The sequence below is a fragment of the Cervus elaphus genome, chromosome 10 (genome assembly GCF_910594005.1).
Source record: "Cervus elaphus chromosome 10, mCerEla1.1, whole genome shotgun sequence".
Lineage (NCBI taxonomy): Eukaryota > Metazoa > Chordata > Mammalia > Artiodactyla > Cervidae > Cervus > Cervus elaphus.
The window spans coordinates 15,443,131-15,468,256 of NC_057824.1; the positions used below are offsets into that span (position 1 = coordinate 15,443,131).

Sequence of the window (25,126 nt, forward strand, 5' to 3'; positions counted from 1 at the left end):
GGGAGGGGCAGTGGGAGCCAGGAAGGAGGCAGGAGATTCTGGGTTGGGGGTGGGAGAAGCCCTCCTCCTCTCCAGTACTCAGGTCTCGGGAGCAGGGCACCCAGTGTGAAGCAATCTGCACTTGCGGGGGGGTGGGGTGGGGTGGGGGTGCGGACAGTGGTATCCGGCAGGTCCACGTTGCCTGAAGCAACGTCTGTCCCCGCTGGGCCTCCTGACGGGCCGTGGATGGAGAAGGAGCCTGTGTGCAGACAAGTTTCTACCACTCAAGGCCTTCTGGCCTCAGGGTGGGGTCAGGAGAGGGTCCTGGCTCCCCTGCCAGTTCCCTCTCCCGTTCCCAGGTTCTGCCAGGGCACTTCTGGGAGCTCGATCTTTCTTTGTGTGTGTGATGCTTTCTGGAGAAGGGAGGTGGTCTTCCCTGTTCCTGGGGCTCTTCCACCCCCATGGCTGGGCCAGTTGCCAGAGGGTCCAGCCCCTCGTATTCGGCTACCCTCCCGTCGCGCTGAGACAGCCAACATCTGTCTTCTCGGTTCTGCTGAATTTCTCCTTGTCAACCCCCCACCGGTCCCTCAGCGGAGCCCCAACCCCCCCGCCCCCGCCCCTGCAGAGCCCGGCGTTTCCCGCGCACTCGGGCTCGTTGCCTTCAGCCGTGGGAGAGCCCGGGCCCCCGAGACTGCTCCTGGGCTCGGCGGGCGATCGGGGTGTGCGGGCCGCCGCCTCAACCGTGCGAGCCCTTCCCCGCGGGCGGACCGCCAGGCTGGGCTCCTGCCAAGCCGCACGGGCCTCCGCCGCCAGTCCGCGGGGCCCGGCACCGCCTCCCGCAGGCGGCCCCCGCTTTGGGACTCGCGGTCCCGGGGTCTGCAGCAACAGTCCGCGGCTGAGGGACGCGCGCTGTCCGCCGCGTGCTGTGCGGCCAGAACACCCCAGGATCGCCCCGGAACCCGCTGGACGGGCCCGGGACCCGGGGGAAGCGGGACGCACGGACCGGCTGCTTCCGGCGTCTGGGCGAGGTCACCGCCCCGCCCCTTCCGGCGTCGGCGCCCGGGCTCGGGCGGGCGCGGAGCTGGAGGGAGCTGCGCGGTGCAGGCCTAGGGCGGCGGGGAGGGTCGGTCTGCAGCCCGGGGCTGGGGCGTGAGGGTCTCGGGCCTGAGCCGGGGAGGGTCCCTGCGACGGGACGCCCCTAAGCCAGTGCCCCGCAGCTATGGAGCAGGACGACCCGGCCGAAGCGCTGACGGAGCTGCGCGAGCGGCAGCCGAGCCCGTTGGAGCTGCTGCAGGTGGCGGCGGGCTCGGGCCTGGCCGTCTACGGCGTGTGGGCGCTGCTGCTGCAGCCCGGCTTCCGCCGCGTGCCGCTGCGCCTGCAGGTGCGGGGCCGGGGTGCGGCGGGCCGGCGCCGGCCGGGTGGGCCGGGCTGGGGCGGGGCGCTGAGCGCAGGTGTGAGGCCGAGAGTGCTGCTGGGCCGGACCTGGCGGGGCTGTGGGGTGGGGCTCGCTTCAAGTGGGAGCCGACAGCCCTCGCCCAGAGAGGAGGCCCTGGAGGCGGGCCCCATCCTCACAGCCCCGCCTTCCGCGTCCAGGTGCCCTATGTCGGCGCGAGTGCCAGGCAGGTGGAGCACGTGTTGTCGTTGCTGCGAGGCCGTCCTGGGAAGACTGTGGACCTGGGCTCTGGGGACGGCAGGATTGTAAGGACTGTGTGTTGGGGATATCTTTGCTATAACCTTTTCTATGAGCGCGCCTCCGCGTCTCTTGGTCCTGACTCTCTGGGCCCACAGGTGCTGGCTGCCCACAGGTGCGGCCTCCGCCCCGCTGTGGGCTACGAGCTGAATCCCTGGCTGGTGGGACTGGCGCGGCTGCGTGCCTGGAGGGCAGGCTGTGTTGGCAGTGTCCGCTTCCACCGTGAGGACCTCTGGAAGGTAACCCAGGGACCCCTGGACCCCCTCGGACCCCACGCCTGATCTCCACGCTTCCAGTTCTGGCTTGGTCGCTCTGCTGACAGCGCCGAGTGCCTCTGTCACCTGGCGGGCTGGGGCTGGGCCTTGGAAGCTGTGGTGACTCCATGCCCACCAAACTTCTTTCCCAGCTGGGGTGACTTCCTCTTCCTGCAGGTGAGCCTGAGGGACTGCCACAATGTGTCTGTGTTCCTGGCTCCTAGTGTGGTAGGTCTGGGGTTTGCTGACTCCATGGGACGCCCAGGCCATCCCTAGTGTAGGCACTGGACCTGGAGGAGCTGCTAGGGGGAGCCATGTCCCCCCTGCCCATGCCACCCTCCCCTGTCTCCCACAGCTCCCATTGCTGGAGGACAAGCTGCAGGCAGAGTTGCCTGCAGGAGCCCGCGTGGTGTCTGGGCGCTTCCCCCTCCCCACCTGGCAGCCTGTGGCTGTGGTAGGTGAGGGCCTGGACCGAGTCTGGGCCTATGACATCCACAGAGGTGGGCCAGCTGGGCAGGCTGTGCCAGGGCCCGGTTCTGCCTCCGTGCTTGGAACCCCCAATTCTCAGACTGGCTGACTGCACGCAATAAAGACTCTCTGCTCCACCCTGATTCTTTTTTTTAAAATATTTATTTATTTGGTTATGCCGTGTCTTAATTCCAGCACGTGGGACCTTTTGAGAGCTCTTAATTGTGGCATGTGGGATCTAGTTCCTTGACCAGGCATTGAACCAGGGTGCCCTGCATTGAGAGTGTGGAGACTTAGCCACTGGACCACAAGGGAAGACCCCACCCTGCTTCTTGTTGGCTGGAGGGCTGGGTGAAGTCATCTTCCAGGGGGTGCTGTGGGGAGAGCTCCATGCTGGCTGACTATGAAGAGTTCAGCTCCAGGTTTGCCTGTTGACCAGTTAGTGGCTGCAGGTCCTTGGGTGCTGGGGCTTGTCTGAAGGTATGGCCCCCACTTTCCAGGGCTCCCCTGTACCCACCAGCTTCCTCAGCCTCAGGATCTCCTGCTTGTACCTGCTCAGAGAAACCAGGTTAGTCACCTGCCTGGTTGTGGACAAGCCCTGCTGCCAGTGCCTGGGACTGAGGTCCCCGGATCCCAGGCCCACCTTCCCAGGTGCTGGTCCACATACTCCTGTAGCTCAGAAAGCTGCTCCTCTGCCATCGTGGCTCGGACCAGCAGCTGTGCCCGCTCCCGCTCCAGCTCTGCCTGGCGTGGGGGACACAAGCCATGAGCCAGGCGCGGGGTGAGGAGGGGCCTCGGGCCAGGTTCTGCTCACTACCTGGGTGCCACGGGTGAACTCCTGTAGATTCTGGCGGATCTGGGCCCAGGACGAAGCTTCCAGGCCCCTTGAGGGGAGGCAGAGAGGTGGGCGTGAGAGCTGGCATCGGCCCAAGTGCTGATCAACAACCCTGCTCAAGTCAGGGCCCTGCGGTCCTTGAGGTTCCTCCTGCGAGCAAGTTTGGGATGGCCCTGCCTGAGTCTTGGCGCCATCTCTGCATGGGGGTGGGGGGGCACTGGCCACTCGGAAAGCTGAGCCACCAGGCCAGCTTGGACTGGGACTGCAGTGTCAGTAAGGAGGCTTCATGTTGGGAACATGAAGGCACAAAGGCCGTGAAAGTAACCGGGCAGCTGCTCTTGCCTTGTCCTGGATCGGGCCCTCTACTGTCCATGCCCCCAGTGGTCTACAGCTGGGGCTCCTGAGGCTCAGCCGAGATGAGGCGTCTCCCTGACCCTCCCATTCAAGGTTAGCCCCTCTCCTGTCAGGACCCCTCCTCACTCCAGGCCCTTGGTTTTCTGAGATAGTGTCTCCTGAGAAGGCCGAGACTGGAAGTCACAGCTAGATCACTTTGTTTGCTCTAGCAACCAGAACCTGGGGCTTGTCTGAAGGTATGGCCCCCACTTTCCAGGGCTCCCCTGTACCCTGGATACAGGGATAAATGGGTGCCCCCAGCACCCACACTAGGTACTCACTGCGGCTCTAATGTGCCCCCCTGGGAGACTTCACCGGATCCCTTCTGTGGGAACAAGAGCAGGGGTTGCTAAACAGGGCAGGCTGCTCCAAGGCCTGGGGGTTTGGGCTTGGCTGAGCTTGGGAGGGGTCCTGGGGTGAGTTAGGGGGCAGCAGGGAGGGGTCACCTGGGCCTTGAGCTTCTGGAGCTGCTTCTCCAGCCTGGCCTGGTCCTCCATCCAGTGGCCGAATTCGGTGACTGTGTGCAGGGGCAGCAGCGCCACATCTGAGGGGGCCGCACCAAAGGCAGCCCTGGGGGTCCCAGGGGCCCCGACAGGGTCCACCAGCATCTGCTGCACACTAAGCCACGCACCGGGTCTCACAGGGCCATCCGCCCTGGGGTGCCCATCTCAGGGAGGGGCTGTCCGCCCCAGGTGCCCGTCTCAGGGAGGGGCCCACCTGTGAGCGATCAGCAGCTCCTCATGCCTCCGGCTCAGATCTGCCAGGCACTTGCGGTAGGAGCGGGCGGCCCGGGCCAGCTGTTGCTCACGGCTGTGATGAGCTGCCCTAATGTCCTCCAGAGTGGTCTCCAGGAATGTCCGAAGGGCTGCGGCTGTGGGCTTCGGGCCTGCGCCATCTGCGTATCCCTGGAGGAGGCAGGGCCAGGACCGGGAAGGGCGGCGCTTGGTCGGATCCAACCTCTCCCTCTTAATTCCCTCCCTAGAGCTGGTCCGAGGATAGTGTGCTGGGCAGGCCTGAAGTCTTCAACAAGGTCAAGAGTCTCTCGGAGGTGGTTGGTCGTGGTCAGGCCAGGCTCAGGCTCCCCGGGACCCAGAGGCCTCCCACCCAGTACAGGGCCGCCTCTCAATGCTCACAGCCACAGTTCGGGCGCAGTGCTGCAGTCGAATGGCATACGCCTCATTCAGCTTCTTGAGTTGCAGCTGCAGCCGGGCGTTCTCTGCCTCAGCCTGGTGGAGCTGGCCCCGACAGGCAGACAACACCTGGGGGTGGAGGAGGCCCTGAGTGTGTGTCCCAAAGCTGGACTTTGCGGAGCCAGATTGCAAAGCAGATAGGGCTGGGCCTCACCACAGCTTGTGCAGCCAGTCGCTGCCCAGCTGTCCTGGCCTCCTCCCAGGCTCCCTGCAGCTGCCGGCCCAGGGCTGCCCTGTGGACAGGGTGTGAGGCTCAGCTGGGCCCAGGAAGGGTGAGCCCCTCTTCCCCTTGAGAACAGCCCCCTTGCTCACTGGGCTCTCCAGTCCCAGATGAGGGAGGTGGTCACTCACACACGCGTCTCCAGGGCCTTCTGCCGAGCCCCGTGATGCTCCTGCGCCCGCTTTGCCTCTGCTGGCAGCTGTGGGGCACAGGACGGCTGGCTGGATGAAAGCCCAAGCCCCGGGTCCCCTCTTCCGCCCTACCTCCAGCCCAGGCTGGGAGAAACCCTGACAGACCTTCGGGCTGGGTGGCTGAACACCTGTGCCGTCCCCCAGCTCCTGCTGCTTGTTCTTGGGGGTCAGGAAGTCTGTGGACTGTGCCTGCACAGAAGAGTTGTCTAGGCCTCACTGTTCCTCGCTGGACCCGTTTAGCTTCCACCCAGGCAGCCCCCTGCCCCCACCTCCCGCCGTGCACTCCCGGTGACCTGGAGTCTGCGACTGTAGGACTGTCCCTGCCCCCCAGCCTTGTGCCCGAGCTCCTGTGCCAGGGCTGGGCGGCGCCCTGGATCAGCCTCTGCTGGGGCTGCCCGCGCTCCCTGCAGCTCCAGCTCCAGCACACGGCTCTCCAGCCACAGGACCTGCGGGAGACCAAGTCTTCATCCATCTGGGCATCCACAGGGACATGGCACACACAGGACAGTTGGGGTATGTGAGTGTGTACAGACACTGTAAGAGTGTGCACAGTCACTCGGGGCACACCTGCACCCCCCCCATGCCCTTGGGCTGCCACACCTGGGCATACATCAGTGCCCACCTCACTCTTCAGCTCAAAGATTTCAGCATCGTGCTGCTCCTGCAGGCGCTGGTTTTTGATCTGCAGGTCGACCAGCTCCTTGCAGACCTGGGGTTGGTCAGGGTGAGGTGGAGTCTGTGAGGCCCTGGGGATGCCCTCCCTACTGCCGGCACCCAGAAGCCCCACACCCACCTGCAGCTGCTGCTCCTCACTCAGCTCTAGGTCTGAGGGAAGCTCTGTCCCAAGGTTGGTGGCCCAGGCTGGGGCACCCCCAGGGACTCCTGGCAGCCAGGCCTCGGCCCGTGGCAGAACCTAGGGAGGCACCACCACTCAACCCCAAGGTGTGTCTCAGGCCTGGGCTGTGGTCTCCACCCTCGCACACCCAGCCTGGCAGAGCTGGGGCAGACTCTCCCGCGGCCAGGATCAGGCCCAGGTCCTGAGTACCTACACCCCTCCTGGCCTGTGAGGGAGCAGGGGACACCCCAGAAGCAGCAGCGTCCTGGGAAGACTCACATTCTCAGTGGCCCGAGGAGGGGGCCCTGGGGCTGCCACATGCTCCATACACAGAAGGGACTGCAGGTTGCCCCAAGCCCAATGTCGCCTCGACTACTGGCCTGTTGCTGCAGCACTGTGACTTGTGTTGCCAAGGCCTCTGTCGTTCCCAGGAGACTCCCGGTGCCCCGCCCACAAGGGCAAGCAGGACAGTTCAGTGGTTGGTGACACCTTTCCGGCTTCCTTTTCATCATCTGGGAAACTCGGACGGTCACCCCAGCATGTCTCAGGGGTGAGGATGGAACCACGAGTGCGCAGAAGGCCCGGCTGGGGAGGTGTGGGACAGCACACAGGGAGCCAAGCAGCCGCCTCTTTTACTGTTATCCTCAGGCAGCGCGCTTTGCTTTATCATGTGGGTTCCACACTCATTAGGCCCCCTGGCTGAGCGCCGGGACGAGCAGGCGAACAAAAGGGAGCCTCCCTACATTCCCAGTCCGATCGAAGACGTCCCAACCCGGGGCCGGGGGACTCGGGAAGACTGGCTCAGCGCAGTGCCAGGAGGGCTTCGCGGAGGAGGCGCCAGAGCTCCGGGCGCGACTGGCCGGGCGAGCGCGCGCGCTCCGTCCGCGCACGTGTGCTCCCTGCGCCGGGCTCGGGTCCCGCGGCGCGCAGGCTCCAGGCCGGCCCCGCGGGCGGGCGCCTCAGGCCCGGGCCGTTGGCGGCGGCGGCGTGAGTGGCGCGCTCCGTCCAGTCCCCGGGACTGGCGCCCGAGGCCCGCCTTTGTCCGGCTGTCCTTCAGGGAGTCCGCGCGACCGGCTGGCGCAGCCCGCGGGGGTGAGCGGACCTCCGGGAAGGGGGCGGCCGGGTCGGGAGGGGATCTGGGGCGGGGGCCTGCGGAGCGGCGCTGAGGGCGGGGCCCGGAGAGGGGCAGGGTCCGGAGAGGGGCGGGGTCCGAAGAGGGGCGGGCCCGGGGTCGCGCTGCGCCAGGAGGGCGCTGGGGGCGGGGCCTGGGAAGCAGGCGGGGCCTACTCGGGCAGCGGTCCGGCTCGGGGCGGGACCGGAAGGGGGCGAGGCTATATGGGCGGGGCCTCTGGCGTGGGGGCGGAGCCTGCGGCGGGAGGCGTCTCGGCGAGGGACTGGTCCTCGCAGCTGCAGGTCATCTGGAGCCTGGAGCTTGGCCTTCCAGACCGACCTCGGGACAGTCCGGGAGCAGCCAGCGGGGCTCCTTTCTGGCCCCCAGCGCGCGTGTGTGGAACTGACCCCTCCTGCGAACAGTTCTGCCTAGGGTCTGGAGAGGGCAGCCCCACGCTGAGGAAGGGGCTCAGGAGGCACGGTGCGGCCGAGCTCTGCGGCCATGAAGGTCAAAGTCATCCCTGTGCTTGAGGACAACTACATGTACCTGGTCATCGAGGAGCGCACGCGGGAAGCTGTGGCCGTGGACGTGGCCGTGCCCAAACGGGTGAGGGCGGGTTTGAGGCAGCGGGAGCACCGCTGTGTGCCCAGGCACCTTGGGCCGCAGGGAGAGGCTCTGGACAACACTGCTGGGGGCAGACCCTCCCCATGTTTTCTGGTCTCTGGTTATTAGGAGTTTAGGGTTTCTTGGTTTGGGTCTCCTCTGCGGTTAGAGCCGTCTCTGAACTTTTTCACCTGGTGCCTGCTTTGTATGCAGTGGGTGCTCACTAATTGCGAGGTCTCCCCTGCCCCTAGCACCATCCCGTGCCTGGGGCCGCAATGCAGGCAGCCACCTGGGCCCTCTGCATGTCCCTAACTCCCATCCCTTTCAGCTGCTGGAGATCGTGGGCCGGGAGGGGGTATCACTGACCACTGTGCTGACAACCCATCACCACTGGTGAGTGCCATAGGGGCAGGGCTGAGGCAGGTGGGTTCACTCCAACCCAGCCCCAACCCACGTGATTCCACTCTCACCCATCCTCAGGGACCACGCTCGCGGCAACGCGGAATTGGTGAGGCTGCTGCCTGGTCTGGTGGTGTTGGGTGCGGATGAGCGCATCTGTGCACTGACGCGCAGGCTGGCACACGGCGAGGAGCTGCGGGTGAGCACGCGCCCGGGAGGGGCGGGGAGAGAGCCTGGGCCCAACCACCTCACCTGCCCCTCTGCCGCAGTTTGGGGCCATCCACGTGCGCTGCCTCCTGACGCCCGGCCACACCTTGGGCCACATGAGCTACTTCCTGTGGGAAGAGGAGTGTCCGGACCCTCCTGCAGTGTTCTCGGGTACTGGCTGCCCTGTACCCACCTGCCCCACCTCCCCGTGCCCCATTCCACTCTCTCTGACCCACCCAACTCCCCAGGGGATGCACTGTCCATGGCCGGCTGCGGCTCACGCCTGGAGGGCACAGCTCAGCAGATGTACCAGAGCTTGGTGGAGACCCTGGGCACCCTGCCCCCTGAGACAGTGAGCAGCCTGCCCCTTGCCCTCTCATGGCTGTGGGGGCCCGGCTTCCCATATAAGCAGCACGCCCTGAACCTGTCTATGCCAGGGTTCAGGATGATTGCCTTCTTGCCAGCCGTGGCAAGAAGTGGACCGGTGAGGGGGTGGGGAACATCTCTGCCCATAGCAGTGCTGTGCACCTAAGCACCTCGTCTCTCCAGAAGGTGTTCTGTGGTCACGAGCACACACTGGGCAACCTCGAGTTTGCACAGAAAGTGGAGCCTTACAACGACCACGTGAAGGCCAAGCTGTCATGGGCCAAGGTGTGGCCGCTCCTCCACTCTCAGTGGCAAGGTTGGATGGTGGGGCGGCTGGGCCCAGGACAGCACTGAGTGTGTGTGTGTGTTTGTGGGTGGGGTGTCAGCCATGACTTCTGGCCTGCGTGACCAGGCCTGGCTTGGCTGGGGCGTTCACCCACCCTAGGCTCTGGGTCACCTGCAGTCTGGCCCTCGAGTGCCCACCTTCAGGGCCTAGGCTCAAGCCCCCAGGCTGCGGGTGACAGGGCCAACCTGCCTGGGGCTGCCAGACAAGGTGGTGATCGGGGCCTGTGCTCGTTCCAGCAGAGGGATGAGGACGATGTGCCCACGGTGCCCGCCACCCTGGGCGAGGAACTCCTTTACAACCCCTTCCTGAGGGTGGGGTGAGTACCAGCCAGTGTGCTGGGCCCTCCCGTGTGGGTGAGGGGGCTGGGGGGCACAGGGCAGGGCCTGAGCCCGTGTGTCTTGGGGACCTGTGTCCTCCCCAGGGGCCTCACCGCCCAGCAGGCTGGCACGGGGCCGACTTGTGCTCTGGGTCTTCCCTGCACTTATCTGGACATCAGGTGGCAGGGGGCCGGCCACTGGGCTGTCTCCACCACCACGTCTGGTTTGCCCCGTGGGTCCCCTTGAACCCCACAGCGCCCCCTCTGCCCGCAGAGAGGAGCCTGTGCGCGAGTTCACGGGGAAGGTGGCACCAGCCGACGTCCTGGATGTGCTCTGCAGGGAGCGAGCGAGCTTTGAGAGGGCGGCTGAGCCGCTGCAGCCACAGCCCCGGGCCCTCCTCGCGCTGCAGTGGGGGCTCCTGAGCACACCCCGGCAGAAGTGAGCTCCACGTGGGCCAGGCCACACAGCCCTCCTCCCTCGACCCACAGGAGGGCCCGGCCGTCCTCAGTCCTGCCCGGTCCCAGAGGGTGGGCCCTCTGGCACTTCTGGGGCTGGACACCCCACACCACTCTGGGCCATAGTGAGACAGGGGTGTTTGCACAAACTGCAGTGGGGTGCACAGGGCTCCTGAACTTCAAATAAAGCTTTGAAAGGCCTTTTTCTTGATGCAGACAGACACTCTTGAAAAGAAGCTGTTTTTACTAGAGGCGAGCTTCTCAGGGACGCAGCTCTGGCAGACACCTGGTCTCGGTGGAGGGGTAGCCCATCCCAGGGGGGGTCACGGGCCGGCTGCCTGTGTCCAGTGTCCTCGGCTGCCCAGTGCGGCAGACCCCCCAGGCTCTGCTGTGACCTCACCAGCCAGGCAGGTCCAGTCTGTCACCACCGCCCCATAGCAGTTTTGGGGGACTCTAGAGATGGAGGGTGAGGAGCCCTCCCACGGGACAAGCTGAGACCCCACACCCAGGGGGAGCCCAGGCCTCTCAGGGCTCAGGACCATGGAGAGGGCCAGTGGCTGGTAGAGCCTCCGGCCCCGCGAGAGGAGTCCAGGTGAGAGTGATTCCGAGTCTCACTGCTGTGAGGGTCCCAGTGTCCCTGCAGCATTTTGGGGTGCCCCTTGGGGTCTCGGGCAACTGCCCTGCTGGAGACCCCCCACCTTCCCCGGAGTCCTGGTGTTGGCAGCAGTGGACCGGCTGGACCCGTGAAGCCTCTACCATCTGATGCTGAGTCCAGAGCCAGCCTTCTCCACCGCACGGTAGCTGGTGTGCAGCAGGCGGCCGGCCCGCTCCGAGCCTGCGCCCTGCAGCCAGTGCTCGTACAGCTCCTGGACCCCGGGCGCGTCCTCCGGTGCCTCGGTCCTCACCAGGCCATACAGCCTCTCCACCTGCTGCAGGAGCTCCTTGCCCGGCATGTCAGGGACCTTGAGCTGTCCCCCCCCATTGAGGCACCCTGTGGCAGAGCGGGGCAAGCGTGGTCAAGGAGGGTGCCAGCCAGCACGCATGGTCCCAGGGGCCCCCTGTCCATAGCTACCTGCCGGGCAGGCCATGACCTCCACGAAGTGGTATGGGCAGCGCCCGCGCTTGAGCTTCTGCACCAGGTTCTGGATGTTGCGGAAGCCGTAGGCTGCGGCGAAGTGCAGCAGGACTTGGCCATCCCTCTCCAGAATCACCTCCTGGAGGTCCTTGTTCCTGAGGGCACACACCTGGCTGTCCACACTGCATGCCAGGCTCACTCCCGGTGGGGCGGTGATGGGGGAGGGGAGGAAGCGCCTTCCCACCAGTGGGGCAGGTGGCCCTAGCCTCAGCTTCCTGGTCTGTAGAATGGGAACCCCACCTTCCCAAGGTCAGACGAGCCCCAGCCCACCCTCCCTGGCATGGGGGGCCCACATCAGGACACACTGTGCCAGGAGCTCCGCCCCGCCCCGGTGCTGTGGGTAGGGGACGCCGAGCTCTACCATGAGAACCAGGGCTTGGGAGCGCTGGCCCTGTCACCTGAGCCAGAGCGCAGGGCCCGGCTCTGGCCCTCCCCACTGACCTCAGGGGTCTGTAGGTGACCTCAGTGACATGGATCCCGAAGAGCTCCTGGGCTGCATGCCGGAACACGTGCTCCAGGTAGCCCCCTGAGCCCCCGCCCCGGTGGCTGGTGGGCTCCTGGGCAGAGGCACTGCTGCACCTGGGGAAGAGGCTGGGCCTCAGGTGGTGCTGGGGCCGCTGCCCACCGAGGCCTCTGAGCAAGCTCTGTCTCTCAGGTTTGAGAGCTTTTGCTTTCTAAGTGGAAGATGAGTCATAGAGCCCAAGGCTTCGAGGGTGTGTCGGGAGGAGGCTTGTGCGGCAAAGGACTGTCCCCTCCGTCGTATCACCTGTCCTGGGAGCTCAGACCTGTGTGAAGTCAGGGTCAGCTCTGATGACCATCAGCCAGTTGTCCACAGGCCGCCTTGGGAACTCAAGCATCTTGGACACCGAGATGCACAAGGGGCCGAGGGAGGCCAGGCCAGAGAAGAGGGAGGAGGCCAGTGCCTGTGTCGAGGGCCACGGCCCCTCCTGCCACCCGCCCAGACCCTGGGGACCCCCTGGTGGAGAGCACCCAGTACGGGTGAGCTTACAGCCCCTCCGACATGGCTGGCGGTGACGTACAGACTGTCCAGAGGAGCTGGCTCCAGCTCTGACAGCGAGACCCCTTCTTCTTCCAGCAGCTTGAAGACTTCGCCTGTAGGAGACCACAGCACAGACGCACTTCATTTGAGTCTCAAGAGTAACAGAGACCATTAAAGATGCATGGCTCCCGGTCACAGCGCCGGCTGGCCCGGGGCCCCGCACCTGTGGTGATGACACAGTCCACGTCGCGTGTCTGGTGCTCCTGGCTGAAGAAGTCGGGTCTGGAGGCTTCCAGCTTTTTGTCATAGCAGGGCATTACTGTTGCATGGTAGACCTTGTCAGGGGTCAGACGCTGTGTGCAGGGCGTGGCAGTGAGGCAGCGGCGCAGGGCTGATGGGGGACAGTGTGGGGGGCGCCACAGCGGGGCTCGCCCTGGGTCCCCGTTACCTGCTGCTGGGCGAAGAAGTCCTTGACCAGGGAGCCCATGACCTGCTGTGGGGACCTCGCCGTGCTGATGTGGGGGAGGACGGTGCTCCCGTGGGTCTTCTCGGCGTAGCAGATCCAGCCTGAGGCCGACTCAGGGCGAGAGCGGGGCAGTGAGGTGACTTCCGGGTGTGGCCCGACTCATGCAAGGGGTTAGGGTCCCACGAAGGAGCCCCCTGCTCTGCTCTTGCCAACACGTGTCTCTAGCATCCCTGTGATCACCCCTTAGGAACTGAAGTGGCTCCAGGTGACCCTCAGGCGGCTCCTGCCGAAGAGCCCCCACCCCCCTCACCATGTCCAGCTACTGGCCGCAGGCACACACCTGGGCATGCGGAAGTCAGCACGGGCAGGGCCTGCTTGGGGTCGGCCTGTCCTCGGAACCGCTGCACGAACTCCCGCTGGCTCTCAAGGAGGCTGAAGTTCCTTGAGAAGGCGGTGTCAAACACGTAGTGTGCACCTGTGAGGGAGCACCCACCTCAGCCCCGGAAGGACAGCTGCGCCCGGGGTGGGCGGGCATCACGGGATGCACCGGTGGTGGACGCCCGGCGCCCTGCCTCTGAGCTTGCGCCTGCAAGCACCAGGCCGCACCCTGCACACGCCAGCACAGCCGCCTGCACTGGGCCTGCACTGGGCCCCCACGCCCTCCCAGCCCTGCCCCCGGCATGCAGGCGCCCACCAGGGGCCCAACTCAGGCCTGACAACCGTGCCCTGGTGGTGATAATTTAAAAACAAAGTAAACAGTGGGTGAACTTCAGGCTCGGGGATGTGCAGCATCTTAATTCAGGGTTTTTTTTTATTAAAAGGCCTGCTCTCAATCATCACAACAGAACTTCAAGCTAAGTCAACCTCCACCAGAGCTTCTGATACACTAAGTCCAGTGATAGCCGGGTGTCACCTCAGCCCCGTGTCTACACAGGAGGTCGCCAAGGTTCAGCACCTACCTATTTTTTTAAAGAATGCTGTTAATTTCCTGGCGGTGTCCGTAGGATTCAGCTGAAACCTCACAGCCAGTGACGCTCTGGACTGGGGCGAGACTGAGATGACAACCAGCTTCTGTTGATCAGGTGCTGCCGTCTGCAAAGCACGGGACCCACGGCTCACTCTGTGTGGTTTACAGCCTGACCCCATCAGGGCGTCAATTTTGCAAACACACAGAACTTGAAGTTTAGGGTTAACACTTCAATGCCAGGAGTCCCCAGGAGACACAGGACAAGTACCACCAGGAGATGAGCTGCCCCGACAATACCAGTGAGGGACACTGGGTGAGTGTGGCATCTGAAGACAGCCCACCGCTCACCTTATTGGCACCTAGAACCTTCCGCAGCTCCTCGTGGCTCTGCTGAGTGATGAGCACAGTCTCTGCTGAGGTGACGCAGCCACTGCATGCCAGGCAGTCGTCCAGTGAGATCTTGGCCTTCTCCAGCTTCTTCATCCCTCCATCCTGGAAGCATGAGAACCCGGTACCCCAAGGGCCCCTCTGCACGAAGACACAGTGCTCTCAGGATGATGGGACCATGGGAGAGCTTCATTCTCTGGCTCACAGCCCTGACAAGCAATGTAGTAGTTGGCTGGCTTTATGTGCCGTAAGTTTTTAGAAATTAAATATTTAGTACAGAAATATATATACATGTTCTAAACTTTCCTAGAGGCACCAAATTCTAACTCTGGTACAAACTTGGCTGGCATATTGTATTAAAGAGCCTTGCTGCCCGCCAGAGGTGGGACATGAACCTTAAATGTGCAAAGATGCAGCCGACTCGTCACTGGTCCCCAGACTGCCTACAGGGACAGGAAAGTGCTCTAGGGACAGGAAAATTGCTCAAGGCCAGGCTCTGAAAGGAGAAGGAAGAGAAAGGTAATGTCGAAGATGAAGGAAGAAAGGACAGAAGAACAGGGAGGAGGAGATGGTAGAAGCTTGTGCCCCTCAACACCTGCACAGAGAAGAGTGGGCAAGGCATGCAAGGGGCAGTTATGACATCAGACTCAGCCAGACAGTTGAGAACTGGGCATTTACACTGGCCTCCAGGCCGATGGCTGGGCAGCTCTGAGCCTCAAATGGTCCCAGCAGAGCCCTCACTTCCTCTGCACACACAGGAGTGGTCTCAGCCAGGGCCGGGAAAGCTTCAGGGGCCCAAAGTGTGACGGAGGGCTGACGAGCGGGAACCCCCCCCAGCCCACTCACGAGGCTCATGTTGCACTGCAGCCGCAGTCTGAGCTCAGGGCACTTTCCCGGCCGGGCCGGCCTCAAGGCCAGCGGGGACTGATGTGTTTCGGCCTTCCCTCCAGGTCAACCCCTGCTGCCCTGGAGCAGGGTCCCCGGCCCCATGAAGAACCCCGCCTGCCGTGCTTGCTGGGCTGGGGCGGGACCCCAGCTGGGCTGCCAGATCGCCTTCCAGGGCTGATTAAGCAGTGACTCCTTCCCTGGGATCGCTGGCTCCTGCTGTCTGGCCCCACCACAAGCCATCCTGTGACGCCTTGCCTGCTGGGAGGGATCTCTAGACTGGTACGCCTGGTGGTGCCTGCAGTCCTCGGGACAGCATGGGTGTCCTCGAGAATCCAAATGGCAGACAGTCAGGGTGTCAACTTTAACGCCGTGGGACTACAGTCTTGGCATTGCTCAATTATACAGGAGTAGGTTTCACTATGAACAAGTGTCTGGACTAGAAAATCTTACACAGTTAGAACTCAAGAGACAGAGGGATGCCGGAACTGCCACCTCTGCAAAGAGCCCTCTGCAGTGCACACCTGAGAAAGGGCTGGTGACACGTGGAAAATGCCATGGTCACTGCACCTGTCACTGGACAGGTCAGCTGGGCTGGAACTTACCTGACTGACTTGGAAGTAACTCCCGTCATCTTCGATGTGGATCTTGGCCACGCCGCTACCCGACCTCTTATCCACCTTCATGGGCTTGATGCAGTCCTACCCATAAGAGACCGGAAGGGCGCCTGAGCGCACGGGGGCGGAGGGGCCACAACACCGCCTGGGACGAAAACTCTGCCCTGATTCCGGCCTTCCCGCCGCAGAAGCGGTCTTGGCGCTGTGGCTGCTTACCCTACTCGCGCGCGTTCAGACACTGCCCGCATCGAGGTCGCTGACCTGATGCAGGTGCAGGCGGTGTGGCCACCCTAACCTGTCCGCGGACACCGCCAGTAAACGGCGGGTGGGACACCGCACGGAGAGCCAGTGTTTCATTGGAGGCCGAGGGTCGGCAGAAAAGCTCTGCTCCGCCCAGTTCCTGGAAGAAGGTTCCTTTCTTCCCAATTCCTCTCCACCCGAGAGGAAGTTCGCTGGCCCTCGCGTTCCCAGCGAGCAGCCTCGGAAAGCCTCCGCAGGAGGTCCGTCCCGCCCTTCGCGCCTGGGCGCCCGGCCGGCCCCTCGCGCTACACCCGGCACGCCTCGGCCGAGCCCTGGTCCCGCGCAGCTGCCGGCAACCGATAAGCGGGGCAGCTGAGGAGGCGGCCGGCCCTCACGTGCGGCTGGCCTGTCCCCTTGGGGACGCGCTCTGCCTCCTCCCCCGGGGGCGACACCTACGCCGACCACCGCGCTGACCGCAGCGGAACGCCCCCCTTGTTCTCGCGGCAGGGTGAAGAGCCGGCCAGGGAAGCTCGGCGGGGCCTCCCGGCCCCGAGCTGGGTCACTCTGGCTGTCGTGGCCGCCCGGAAAGGGGACTCGGAAACCGCGGGCTGTGCGACGCGGCAGGCCCCCTGATCCCGAGCCCCTCTCTCGGGGTGGCGGGGGAGACCGCGGCGGAGAGGACTCCTCGCGCGAAGCAGCGGCCCAGCCCGCCCACCTGAGACGGCGCGATGAAGTCGTCCAAGTCCGTCAGCTGCAGGGCCCCGCTGAAGGGCGACGCCATGGCGCCACACTGCCGCCGGCCCCGGCGCGGACGACGTCGCCAGACGCCGCGAAACGGCGAGGCAGTTCCGCCACACTGCCGGAAAGCGCCGCGTGGCGCATGCGCGGCTGGCCCCGCGGCCGGGTTCCCGGGGGCGCGCGCCCCCTGCTGGCGGGCCGGACCCCCGCATCCCGCGCCGTCGAGGGCCGCCGGGAAGGGGCCGTGCCTCCCTCCGGGCGCCGGGCTCGGTTCCCCCCGCCCGCGTCTCCGCCCCGGGGAGAAGCCGCGGAGGCGCTCTTCTTGGTTCTGGACCCGCCCAAGAGCCTGGAAGGACGCCGGGCTTGCAGAGGCGGCCAGCTCCGGTTGGAGTGAGAGGGGGATGGGAACAACGGTGCGGAGCGGCCCCCCCCCCCCCCCCCCCCCAAGGCGGCCGGCCGGTGCAGGGCCCCGCGGCTCTGGGAGGGTGTATGCTCAATTACGTGGTCGTGTCCGACGCCTTTGCGACCCCATGGCTGCTCTGTCCATGGGGTTTCCCAGGCAAGAACACTGGAGTGAGTTGCCAGTTCCTCCTCCATGGGATCTTCCCGACCCGGGGATCGAACCCGCGTCCCCTGAGTTGGCAAGCCCGCCCCCGGTTATTCCGGAGACCAGCCTGAGAAAAGCCCATTTCTCTGTGCAACGTGGAGAGAACGCTGCTGGCTGGATTCAATTTTTGAGCGGTCATATACATTTTTTAAAAAGTCTTTATTATTATTTTTATTTTGCCTGCACTGGGTCTCCTTTCCGGCGCTCGGAGCGTCCCTTTTTGCAGAGCCCCGGCTCTGGAGCGCAGGGGCGCTAGTTGCGGCTTGGGGTTAGCTGCCCCGTGGCATGTGGAATGTTAGTCCCCTACCAGGGATCGAAGTTATGTCCGCTGCATGGGAAGGGGGATTCTCAACCACTGGACCACCAGGGACGTCCCCGTCATATACATTTAATGACCACTTCTTATGGGGGCTTTCCAGAAAACTCCAGTGGTCGAGTCTGGCACATCCTCTGGCCCCACTTGGGCCCAGCCCTGAAGGTGCCCTGGCAGGGTCAGCCCCAGACTATCCCCTGGGCATGATCTCACGTTTTGGGGGCCCATCATGGCCTCAGCTCTTCTTGGTGTTCTTGTCCTGATATGGGCTCTACCTGCTGACTCCTCTCCTGCCTGTGGATTAAGTGTGGAGTCCAGGGGCCTGAGGCCCACAGGCTGGCGTGACCTCCTCCAGCCCCTGCAGCTGTTCCTTGTGGCTGCCAGGACGGGAGTTCCTTCTCACCATCAAGAGGGGCTTTCTCAAGGAGCTGAACGGTGGGCTTCCAGGCCCCGGCATCCCCTCCATGTCCTGGCAATATCTGACAAAGGTCTGGGGTACAGTGCCTGAAATCTTGACAGTCTCACTATTGTGTGCGTGCTCAGTCGTATCTGATTCTTTGAGACCCCACAGACTGTAGCCCACCTGTAACCCCACTGTAGCCCACAGATGGGCTCCTCTGTCTATGGAATTTTCCAGGCAAGATTTCTGAAGTGGGTTGCCATTTTTTACTCCAGGGAATCTTCCCAACCCAGGGATCAAACCCACGTCTCACACACTGGCAAGTGGATTCCTTGCTGCTAAGCTACCAGGGAAGACCTGTTACATATGTTTCAACACAATTTTAAAATTAATAATGTATTATGTTAAAAACCATTGAATCACACACTACAAAAGGGTGAATTGTGTGGTATGTGTATTTATATGTCTTGAAAACTATTTTAAAAAATGGAGCTGGAGGCTGCTGCTCAAGCTGGCTGCCCCAAGAGGCCCCCAGAGGCCCATGCAGTAAGCAGGTCTGCCCCTGTAGGAGGGCCTGGGGGACTGCCAGGGCCAGCTTCTGGTTAAAAAGGCTGAACAGGGGTTTCTGACCTCTCTCTCTCTGACACACACATACACAACGATAAGCGTGAGTCTTCCTCCTGCCTGCTCTGAGTAGAGCCAAGAGCGGGGACTTTTCAGCCCCTCGGGGTATTTTTATTAACTCACAGCCATGTCCCTAGAGCCCCTAGGCTCTTGTGCCAACAATACACCTCGCCTCCGGTGTGTGTGCTCTCACGTTTTGCAAATTATTTCATCATCATCATTATCGAGTGTTCACCTTGCGCTTCCCATGTGCAATGCCAGTGTTTACACACGTGGGGGACCGCGAGGGCCAGATGAGGACACAGGGAGGGGCTGAGGCTCTTGAGGCCGGGCTGGTAGGTCTGAGCACCTTCTCTGACGCTCTGGCCATGTGGGCACCCCTGTCCCTGAACCCGAGCGGGTGCAGAGCTCGTCCTCTGCTCTGGCCATGCCCACAGGGCCTGCTTTGTCCAAAACTGACCATCGAGCGTCTGGTGGTTGGACAGGAGCAGGTGGGGTTTCTACCAAGGCATGTGGATCTACTGAGCCCTCCTGCCCGTGGACTCAGTCTCACCCTGTGAAGAGTCAGAACTGTGCGGCTGCGGGGACAAAACCACAGCTGGGAGGCTTAAAACCACAGAAGAATTTTCTCTTGTGGTCTGGGGGTCCGAAGTTTGAAATCAATGTGTTGGCAGGCCTGGGTCCCCCTAACGGCTCCAGGGGGACCCGTCCCACCTCCTCCAGCCTCTGGGGCTCCAGGCCTCCCTGGGCATGGGCTGCGTCTCTCCAGCCTCTGTCCCCATTGTCACATGGCTCCTGTGTCTCCCCCCTTCTCTGATCCTGTAAGGATCCCTGGGTTCAGGGCCCTAATCCAGGATGAGCTCCTCTCGAGAGCCTTGACTTAATTATGTCTGCAAAGGCTCTTTTTCCAAATAAGGCCCTGTCCACAGGTTCTGCTGGAAAGCACCATTCAGTCCACCACAGGCCATGTGTACATGTTTTCATGAGAATCAGGGGGTTCAGCAGAGGGCCGCATGATGGGGTGTGGCTCTCCTGGCTGTAGCCCCCTCCTCTAGGGGCCGGCAGACACGCAGGGGACACAGGCAGGCAGAGGGGACACAGGCCCTGGCACCGAGGACTGCCGCCCTGGGCTGGGCCAGCACCTGTCTTCTCCAGGCAGACAGTCTGTGTGCAGTGAAAATAAAATGACCCTGGTGGGGACAAGTAAAAGGTAGTTTGTCTTTCCCAAAATAAATTAAAAGTTTTTCTAAACATGTGATTTTGAAACATGTTCTCTATGTTATGGTGTTGTGGGTCAACGCCCCCCAAGAAGCTGGACAGAAGTGGGGTTCCATGTGGCTGCGGTGTAGGGGCAGGGATATGCCTCAAGGGTGCAGCCCTTACAGTCAAGGTCTCTGTGGTCCACGGGACCCACCCAGATGCCCCCGTGGGGGTTGGACTGGGGGGGGGTGACTCGGGCCAGGGTAGGGGCTTCCTGCTGCTGCCTCAACTCGGCAGGGCCACCTGCCGAAAGGTGCTCCATATTAAGCTTGGGGGCCGGGAGCCACCAGATGAGAGGAATGGGGAGACCACGGGGCTGCAGGCCTTGCCCACGTGGCTTCAGGGCCTGGTGTCCCAGGGGCTTGCCCCAGGCAACCGCCCAGGTGCCAGGCCAGCCTCGTACCCAGCCACGGGGTTCTTGCCTTCCAAGCCCTCCTCTTCCTTTTCATAGTCCGGGGACTGTGCTGCTTGTTAGTATGGCGCCCCGCTAGGGTCTCTTACAAGGTGAGGGGCTTCACCCCCGGGGGCTCTGGGCAGGTCAGCTTGGTCTCTGTTGGTCCCAACTGCTCCCCCAGCCCTGACTCGGTGGGCATGGGGGCGGGGCCTCCAGGTGGGTCCCTGTAGACCCTCCCGCTGCCCTCCGAGTGGCTCTAGGCTCTGAGCGCCGGGTGTGGGGGGCCCACGTGGGGGGGGGTCCCTGTGCCTCTCAGTCTAGAACCCCAGAGAGGAGTCGAACTTCGTAGGGAACGTGGCCTGAGGCGTCCCCATCCAAGCCCCCCGGCTCTGCGAGGCGAGACCTGCAGCCCCAGGCTGCACGGGGCTTTATTAGTGGAAGGGAATCACTGTGGGCCAAGAGTACATCATTAGCGGCATCATCAAGGCCATGCGCCTTCCCGCCGGGGCCGACCCAGCTTGTCAACAGGTGTGATCCCAGCAACGGCCCTGGGGGGCCCGGCGCCTGCAGCAATTAGCGCCTAATGAGGGGCCTGTGTGACCCACTCTGTAGGCAGGGCCAGGGCTGGAGAGGAGACGGCTCCAGGAGAGCCCGGCAGCCGGGGGCCTGCAGGAAGCAGCAGAAAGAGTTGGTCCCAGAGGGGCCCTCGCTGTGCGGCGGTGACACTCCAGACCTCGGGAGGGCCCGCACACCATCCACGCGCGGGCGGCTGAGGGGGGAGCCCCCCCACCGGCTGCGGGGCACTGGGCACGGGGCCCACCTCTGTCGTGGAGCATCGGGGCTGCGGGCCTGCAAAGGATGGTGGCCAGGCACCTGGTCTGTGCTCGCTGAGGGCGAGCGCTGGTCACACAGCTGGTCTGAGGGGGTCGGACCCTCCAGGGCGTCCGCTAGACCGTTGTCTCGGCCTGCACTGAGGGCGGGTTTGCAGCTGGTTGGTGGTGCTGCTGCCCTGGCTGCCTTGTTAGAGTGTCAAGGCCAGCCCACTCTTTGGTGCCCCTGCACCCACACTTTGTATTCAGCCCACAGGTCATCGGGGGGGCACCTGGAGCCTCCGAGGTAGTGTGTGCCTGGCAGTAGGGCTGCGAGGCTTCTGGGTGGGGTGGGGGTCTCCACCCAGGCTGCACTCCCTGAAGTGCCCACAGCCTGCAGAGCCGCAGGCTCAACCGCAGGTCTTGGGGGCTTGGTTTCTGGAGAGGCAGCCCCTGCAAGTGTCGTGGGACCAGTGGCCCCCTTGGTCCCTGTCGTCTGGCCTCCAGCCCCCCGGCATCCCCCTTGTCCCCCCGGCACCCCTCCCCTTGGCCCTCCCAGCAGGACTCTGGGCGGGGGTGTGGGGGGTCCATAGGCTGGCTCCACCAGCCTGGCCCCAAGAGCATGACAGTCAGAGATGAGCTGGGTTGCCCACCCAGACTGCCCAGGACCAAGGTTCACAAGCATGTCCCCCTCTGGTGTGCTGGCAGCCAGGAGCACCAGGTGAGCCTCAGGGGCATCATCCCTGTGCCCCGCTGCCAGCCTGACCCCTCCTGCCGGCCTGACCCTCCTGACTTCCATCCATCCACCCCTCCACCCCCCGCCTGCCTGGTGTGGGACGAGCCCCAGCCTGAGGGCAGAGTGGGAGGGGCTGGGCGTGCCACCCCTGGGTGCCCAGGACACCCGCCGTGCCAAGACCAGGGGCCAGTCCCGAGACCCACCCGCAGAGTTCCAGGAAGAGCTGGTCCAAGGCCTGGTCCTTGTCCAGCTTCCGGGTAATGATGGCGCCTTAGGCCCCGGGGCTGGTGGCCAGCTGGGCCAGCACAAGTGTGCCCAGGCTGCAGGCCGGGGTGGGCACTGCCCTTCAGCCTGGCCTTATCCCACCCTGACACCTGACCCCACCCTGACACCGGGCCCCCTGCCTGTCTGCTCAAGTTGCCTTCCCCCTGCCTCTCCTGTTCCTCACCCTGCCCGCTCCCCCAACAACCCAGCCTCAGTTTCCTTCCAAGCAGGTTCTGAGCTGGAGACAGGTGGTTTCCTTTCCATCCACAGCTGGGAGTTTGCACAGACTCTGGGGTACAGATGCGTGTGCATGTGAAGGTGCGCGGGGCCCCTCTCTGCCCACACTGGGATTGAGATATCTGCGGGGAGAAGGGCCCTGAGCCTGCCCTAGGACGGGCCCTTCGGGGTCCGAGCCTGACCTCTGACTCTAGCCAGGGCTGCTCCCAAACCCTGCCCATCCGCTGTCCCCAGTGACCACCCCAGGACCCCAGACTCTGGTGGGGTTGAGGGTCAGAGAGTTAAGGTGGCCCTGCCCACCTGCCCTCACCCCCAGACACCTCGCAGGGCAGGGAGTTTCGGCAGATGCTGGGAGCACTGGCACTGGAGACCCAGGAGCAGCTCCTCACTCTGGGGTCAGGGCATGTGGACGGGGTCACACCCAGCCTCCTGCCACTTTCCCCCCCACCCCCACCCCCAGCACCAGGCCGCCCATGCCCGCCTGTGCCTCTATCTGCTGAAGTCATCGCAGGAAGGGCCCCAGGATCTAGACCAGACGGCGCCATCCGCAGCCACAGGCGAGCCTGGCCATAGAGCGGGACGTCCTGGCGGCACTGCCCCGGGAGGCTGGGCCCAGGTGGCGGCAGAGGCCCAGTGGGAGGTGGCCGGGCAGCACTGGGCAGCTGGGCGAGTGGCTGTCCCATACCCCCAGCCCAGGAGAGCCACTCACGGCTCCAGCTCGCCTGGGAAGAAGGCTAGACCAGCGCACTCAGGCACACGGCCAGCAGGGTGGCTGAGGCTTCCTGGAGGAGATGACCAGGCGCAGAGGCCCCTTGACAGGTCAGCCCCCAGCTCCAGGCCAGCAGATTCCAGTCCCCTTCCCTATTTTGCCCACACTGGGGGACAAACTGAGAAGCCAGAGCAGGAGCCAGCCTCCTGAGCTTGGGGCACGGCTCCTGCCCTCTGAGGATGTGGGTCCTCCCGCGGCAGCTGGCCGGCTGCCCTGCGCCTCATGGGGATTATCGGATCAGAGATAAATGGGCCAGGGGGGATCCAGCAAAGCCAGGAGTGACTGTTTATCTAGATTCTCAGGTGTGGCTGGGGGTGCCCTGACGAGAATGGATATAGCCGTGTGAAAATAAAAGAAAAACAAATTTAATGGGCAGAATAAACAGCCTCAAAGTTGCTTTGTTTGTCCAAAGAGAGTGGAAGAGCCAAGGACTGCCTGGGAGCAACAGCTGGCGGGACAAGTGGGGACCTCACCCGAGGGCGGCTGAGCGCGAAGCCAGCTGCGAGCCAGGGAAGCCCCGCGAGGAGCAGAGCCGCGCCTCCTCTCCACACTCCTCTACATCTCTTCAATGAGCGTAACTTACTTTTGCTTATTACAAAAAAAATACCTATCGCTGGTTCTGTCTCAGCACTTGTTATTGTCCACCTTTCTAATTCTGTAAACCTCCTGTTTGAATTCGACTTTCTTTGCGGTTCCTTCAAAGGTCAGCTCTGGCTTCGCGAGCCACCAGCCGCTCGGCCCCCTGTGAGAATTCATGCTTGTGTCCTGGCCCCTGCTTCTGTTGGTCTCCAGCTTTCCTGGTTGGTGTGCGGTCCTCCGCGTGGTCTCCTTCCTGAGCTGAGGCGCTTTGGGTGTTGGACATGTCTTCTTTCCGTCTGACAGCTGCCGTTAGCTGCTGGCCCGTCTCCTGAGTAGAGAGGGGTCCTTGACTCTGATGAAGTCGGGTTGCCCACGCTGCGCAGTGTAGATCCTGCTGTGGGGTCTGGGCGCCTCCCTCAATCACTGCCTTTTTTCTGTCCATATAGTTCCCTCCATCACGCACAGGTCTTGACCGTGTTTAGTATCCAGACTGCATGTGATGTAAACTAGGGGTCTTGCTTCCCTTCTCTCTATCCAGGGTGTCCTGTTGCCCAAACCACGGGTCCCCCGGACCTGCGCCTCCACTGCTTTGCGGAACCGCCTTCCGGGCATAAAGCCCCGCCACAGGTGTGTTTTGCCTGAAGTCTCTAGTCTGAGCCTTTGTTCCTATCTTAATCACTCCGACTTTGTTTTAGTATCTGGGAGCTTCAATATTGTAAAGTAATTAGCCTCCAACTAGTAAAAATAAATGAAAAAAAAAAAAAACTAAAAAAAAAAAATATCTGGGAGCTTGCCTGTTCTTTTTATTATCACCATGCACATTTATTCTCTTTATTTTTTTGAATGAGTTTGTTGAGTTCCTGAAAAAAAGTCCTCCTAGAATTTTTACTAGGGTTGAATTGAATTTATAGACTGATGTCAGGTGCCCTTTATCAGGTTGGGTTCTTCCATATAAAGGTAGGTGTCCCATGTACCCACTGAGGTTGATTTCCAGAGACTTTGTGTCCCCCGTCCGTGGAAAAAGTCTCTTCCAGGAAACTGGCCCCTGGGGCCACAAAGGTTGAGGACCACTGCCCTGGGGTGTATCTCAGTTGCGGGGTCACGCGGTGGCCCCCTGCTCAAGTCCTGACAACCTGCCAGACTGTCCTCTGCAGCTTGGCTCCTCTTGACATCCCCACCTGCAACGCCCGATGTGACAGTTTCTCCCCATTCTTGTCAGCAGCTGTTATACTCTTGATTTTTTTCCTGATTTGCCTGTTTTCTTTTTCTTTTTTTTTTTTTGACCTTTCTATTTTGTACTGGGGTATAGCAGATTAACAATGTTATGATAGCTTCAGGTGGACAGAAAAGGCACAGCCATCTGTACACATGTTCTCCCCCAAACCCCCCTCCCATCCAGGCTGCCACATAGCTTTGAGCAGAGTTCCCTGTGCTGCACAATAGGTCCTTGTTGGTTATCCATTTAAAATATTATGCTACTGACTTTTAAATCAATCATATTGTGGTATAACTTACGCACAATAAAGGCATCCAATAAAAGGGCGCAGTCCAAACAACTTTGGTGGTTACACACACCTGTGAAACTGCATTCCAGTCAAGACAATATTCCCATCAGCCCCAGAAGATCCCTCGCCGCCACTCCTATGAACAGGAGTCCTGCATTTTAGTGAAGCTGCCTGGCCCCTGGCAATGACCACTGTGCTTTTGTCATGGTAGATTAGTTTGCAATTTAACATTTTTATAGAAATGGAACCATGCGGTATATACTTCGCATAATGATGCTGAAATTCATCCTGTTTCTTCATGTACCAGTAGTTTGTTCCTTGTTATTTCTGACTAG

At 62.5% G+C, this 25,126-nt stretch overlaps 4 protein-coding genes across 30 annotated transcripts; 2 read left to right on the forward strand and 2 right to left on the reverse strand.

Moving 5' to 3' along the window:
• Nucleotides 1–1,027: 1,027 nt before the first annotated feature.
• ANTKMT (adenine nucleotide translocase lysine methyltransferase) lies at nucleotides 1,028–2,534 on the forward strand. 2 transcript variants are annotated; one of them, XM_043915793.1, is made up of 5 exons: nucleotides 1,028–1,360; nucleotides 1,573–1,677; nucleotides 1,768–1,908; nucleotides 2,101–2,151; nucleotides 2,279–2,534. In XM_043915793.1, exons 1-5 carry the CDS (start codon nucleotides 1,199–1,201, stop codon nucleotides 2,498–2,500), a joined length of 681 nt encoding a protein of 226 aa, XP_043771728.1. In that variant the 5' UTR covers nucleotides 1,028–1,198; the 3' UTR covers nucleotides 2,501–2,534. The 2 variants fall into 2 exon arrangements, with proteins under 2 accessions (XP_043771728.1, XP_043771729.1); XM_043915794.1 differs by lacking the exon at nucleotides 2,101–2,151.
• A 12-nt stretch (nucleotides 2,535–2,546) lies between these two features.
• Nucleotides 2,547–6,774, reverse strand: CCDC78 (coiled-coil domain containing 78). Of its 17 annotated transcripts, XM_043915780.1 has the most exons (14): nucleotides 6,335–6,672; nucleotides 6,014–6,133; nucleotides 5,843–5,929; nucleotides 5,514–5,666; nucleotides 5,326–5,409; nucleotides 5,161–5,228; nucleotides 4,964–5,042; nucleotides 4,753–4,878; nucleotides 4,337–4,524; nucleotides 4,066–4,237; nucleotides 3,901–3,944; nucleotides 3,209–3,275; nucleotides 3,035–3,131; nucleotides 2,547–2,942 (listed from the first exon to the last, which is right to left on the reverse strand). In XM_043915780.1, exons 1-14 carry the CDS (start codon nucleotides 6,380–6,382, stop codon nucleotides 2,923–2,925), a joined length of 1,353 nt encoding a protein of 450 aa, XP_043771715.1. In that variant the 5' UTR covers nucleotides 6,383–6,672; the 3' UTR covers nucleotides 2,547–2,922. The 17 variants fall into 17 exon arrangements, 16 of the variants coding, with proteins under 16 accessions (XP_043771715.1, XP_043771700.1, XP_043771713.1 ...); XM_043915765.1 differs by lacking the exon at nucleotides 3,901–3,944 and having other exon boundaries at nucleotides 3,035–3,135; nucleotides 3,209–3,376; nucleotides 6,335–6,575; XM_043915778.1 differs by lacking the exons at nucleotides 3,901–3,944; nucleotides 4,066–4,237 and having other exon boundaries at nucleotides 3,035–3,135; nucleotides 6,335–6,575.
• Nucleotides 6,775–6,963: 189 nt separating this feature from the next.
• Nucleotides 6,964–10,060, forward strand: HAGHL (hydroxyacylglutathione hydrolase like). 8 transcript variants are annotated; one of them, XM_043915790.1, is made up of 9 exons: nucleotides 6,964–7,147; nucleotides 7,589–7,772; nucleotides 8,098–8,162; nucleotides 8,250–8,367; nucleotides 8,438–8,546; nucleotides 8,624–8,727; nucleotides 8,925–9,026; nucleotides 9,327–9,403; nucleotides 9,744–10,060. In XM_043915790.1, exons 2-9 carry the CDS (start codon nucleotides 7,668–7,670, stop codon nucleotides 9,844–9,846), a joined length of 783 nt encoding a protein of 260 aa, XP_043771725.1. In that variant the 5' UTR covers nucleotides 6,964–7,147; nucleotides 7,589–7,667; the 3' UTR covers nucleotides 9,847–10,060. The 8 variants fall into 8 exon arrangements, with proteins under 8 accessions (XP_043771725.1, XP_043771727.1, XP_043771724.1 ...); XM_043915789.1 differs by having other exon boundaries at nucleotides 6,967–7,147; nucleotides 9,324–9,403; XM_043915788.1 differs by having other exon boundaries at nucleotides 6,969–7,147; nucleotides 8,928–9,026; nucleotides 9,678–10,060.
• A 25-nt stretch (nucleotides 10,061–10,085) lies between these two features.
• Nucleotides 10,086–16,695, reverse strand: CIAO3 (cytosolic iron-sulfur assembly component 3). Of its 3 annotated transcripts, none has more exons than XM_043915783.1 (11): nucleotides 16,272–16,695; nucleotides 15,305–15,400; nucleotides 13,776–13,919; nucleotides 13,420–13,552; nucleotides 12,801–12,935; nucleotides 12,443–12,561; nucleotides 12,218–12,347; nucleotides 12,035–12,107; nucleotides 11,436–11,573; nucleotides 10,932–11,089; nucleotides 10,086–10,850 (listed from the first exon to the last, which is right to left on the reverse strand). In XM_043915783.1, exons 1-11 carry the CDS (start codon nucleotides 16,335–16,337, stop codon nucleotides 10,612–10,614), a joined length of 1,431 nt encoding a protein of 476 aa, XP_043771718.1. In that variant the 5' UTR covers nucleotides 16,338–16,695; the 3' UTR covers nucleotides 10,086–10,611. The 3 variants fall into 3 exon arrangements, with proteins under 3 accessions (XP_043771718.1, XP_043771717.1, XP_043771716.1); XM_043915782.1 differs by having other exon boundaries at nucleotides 12,218–12,329; nucleotides 13,776–13,955; nucleotides 16,272–16,426; XM_043915781.1 differs by having other exon boundaries at nucleotides 13,776–13,955; nucleotides 16,272–16,426.
• Nucleotides 16,696–25,126: the final 8,431 nt, after the last annotated feature.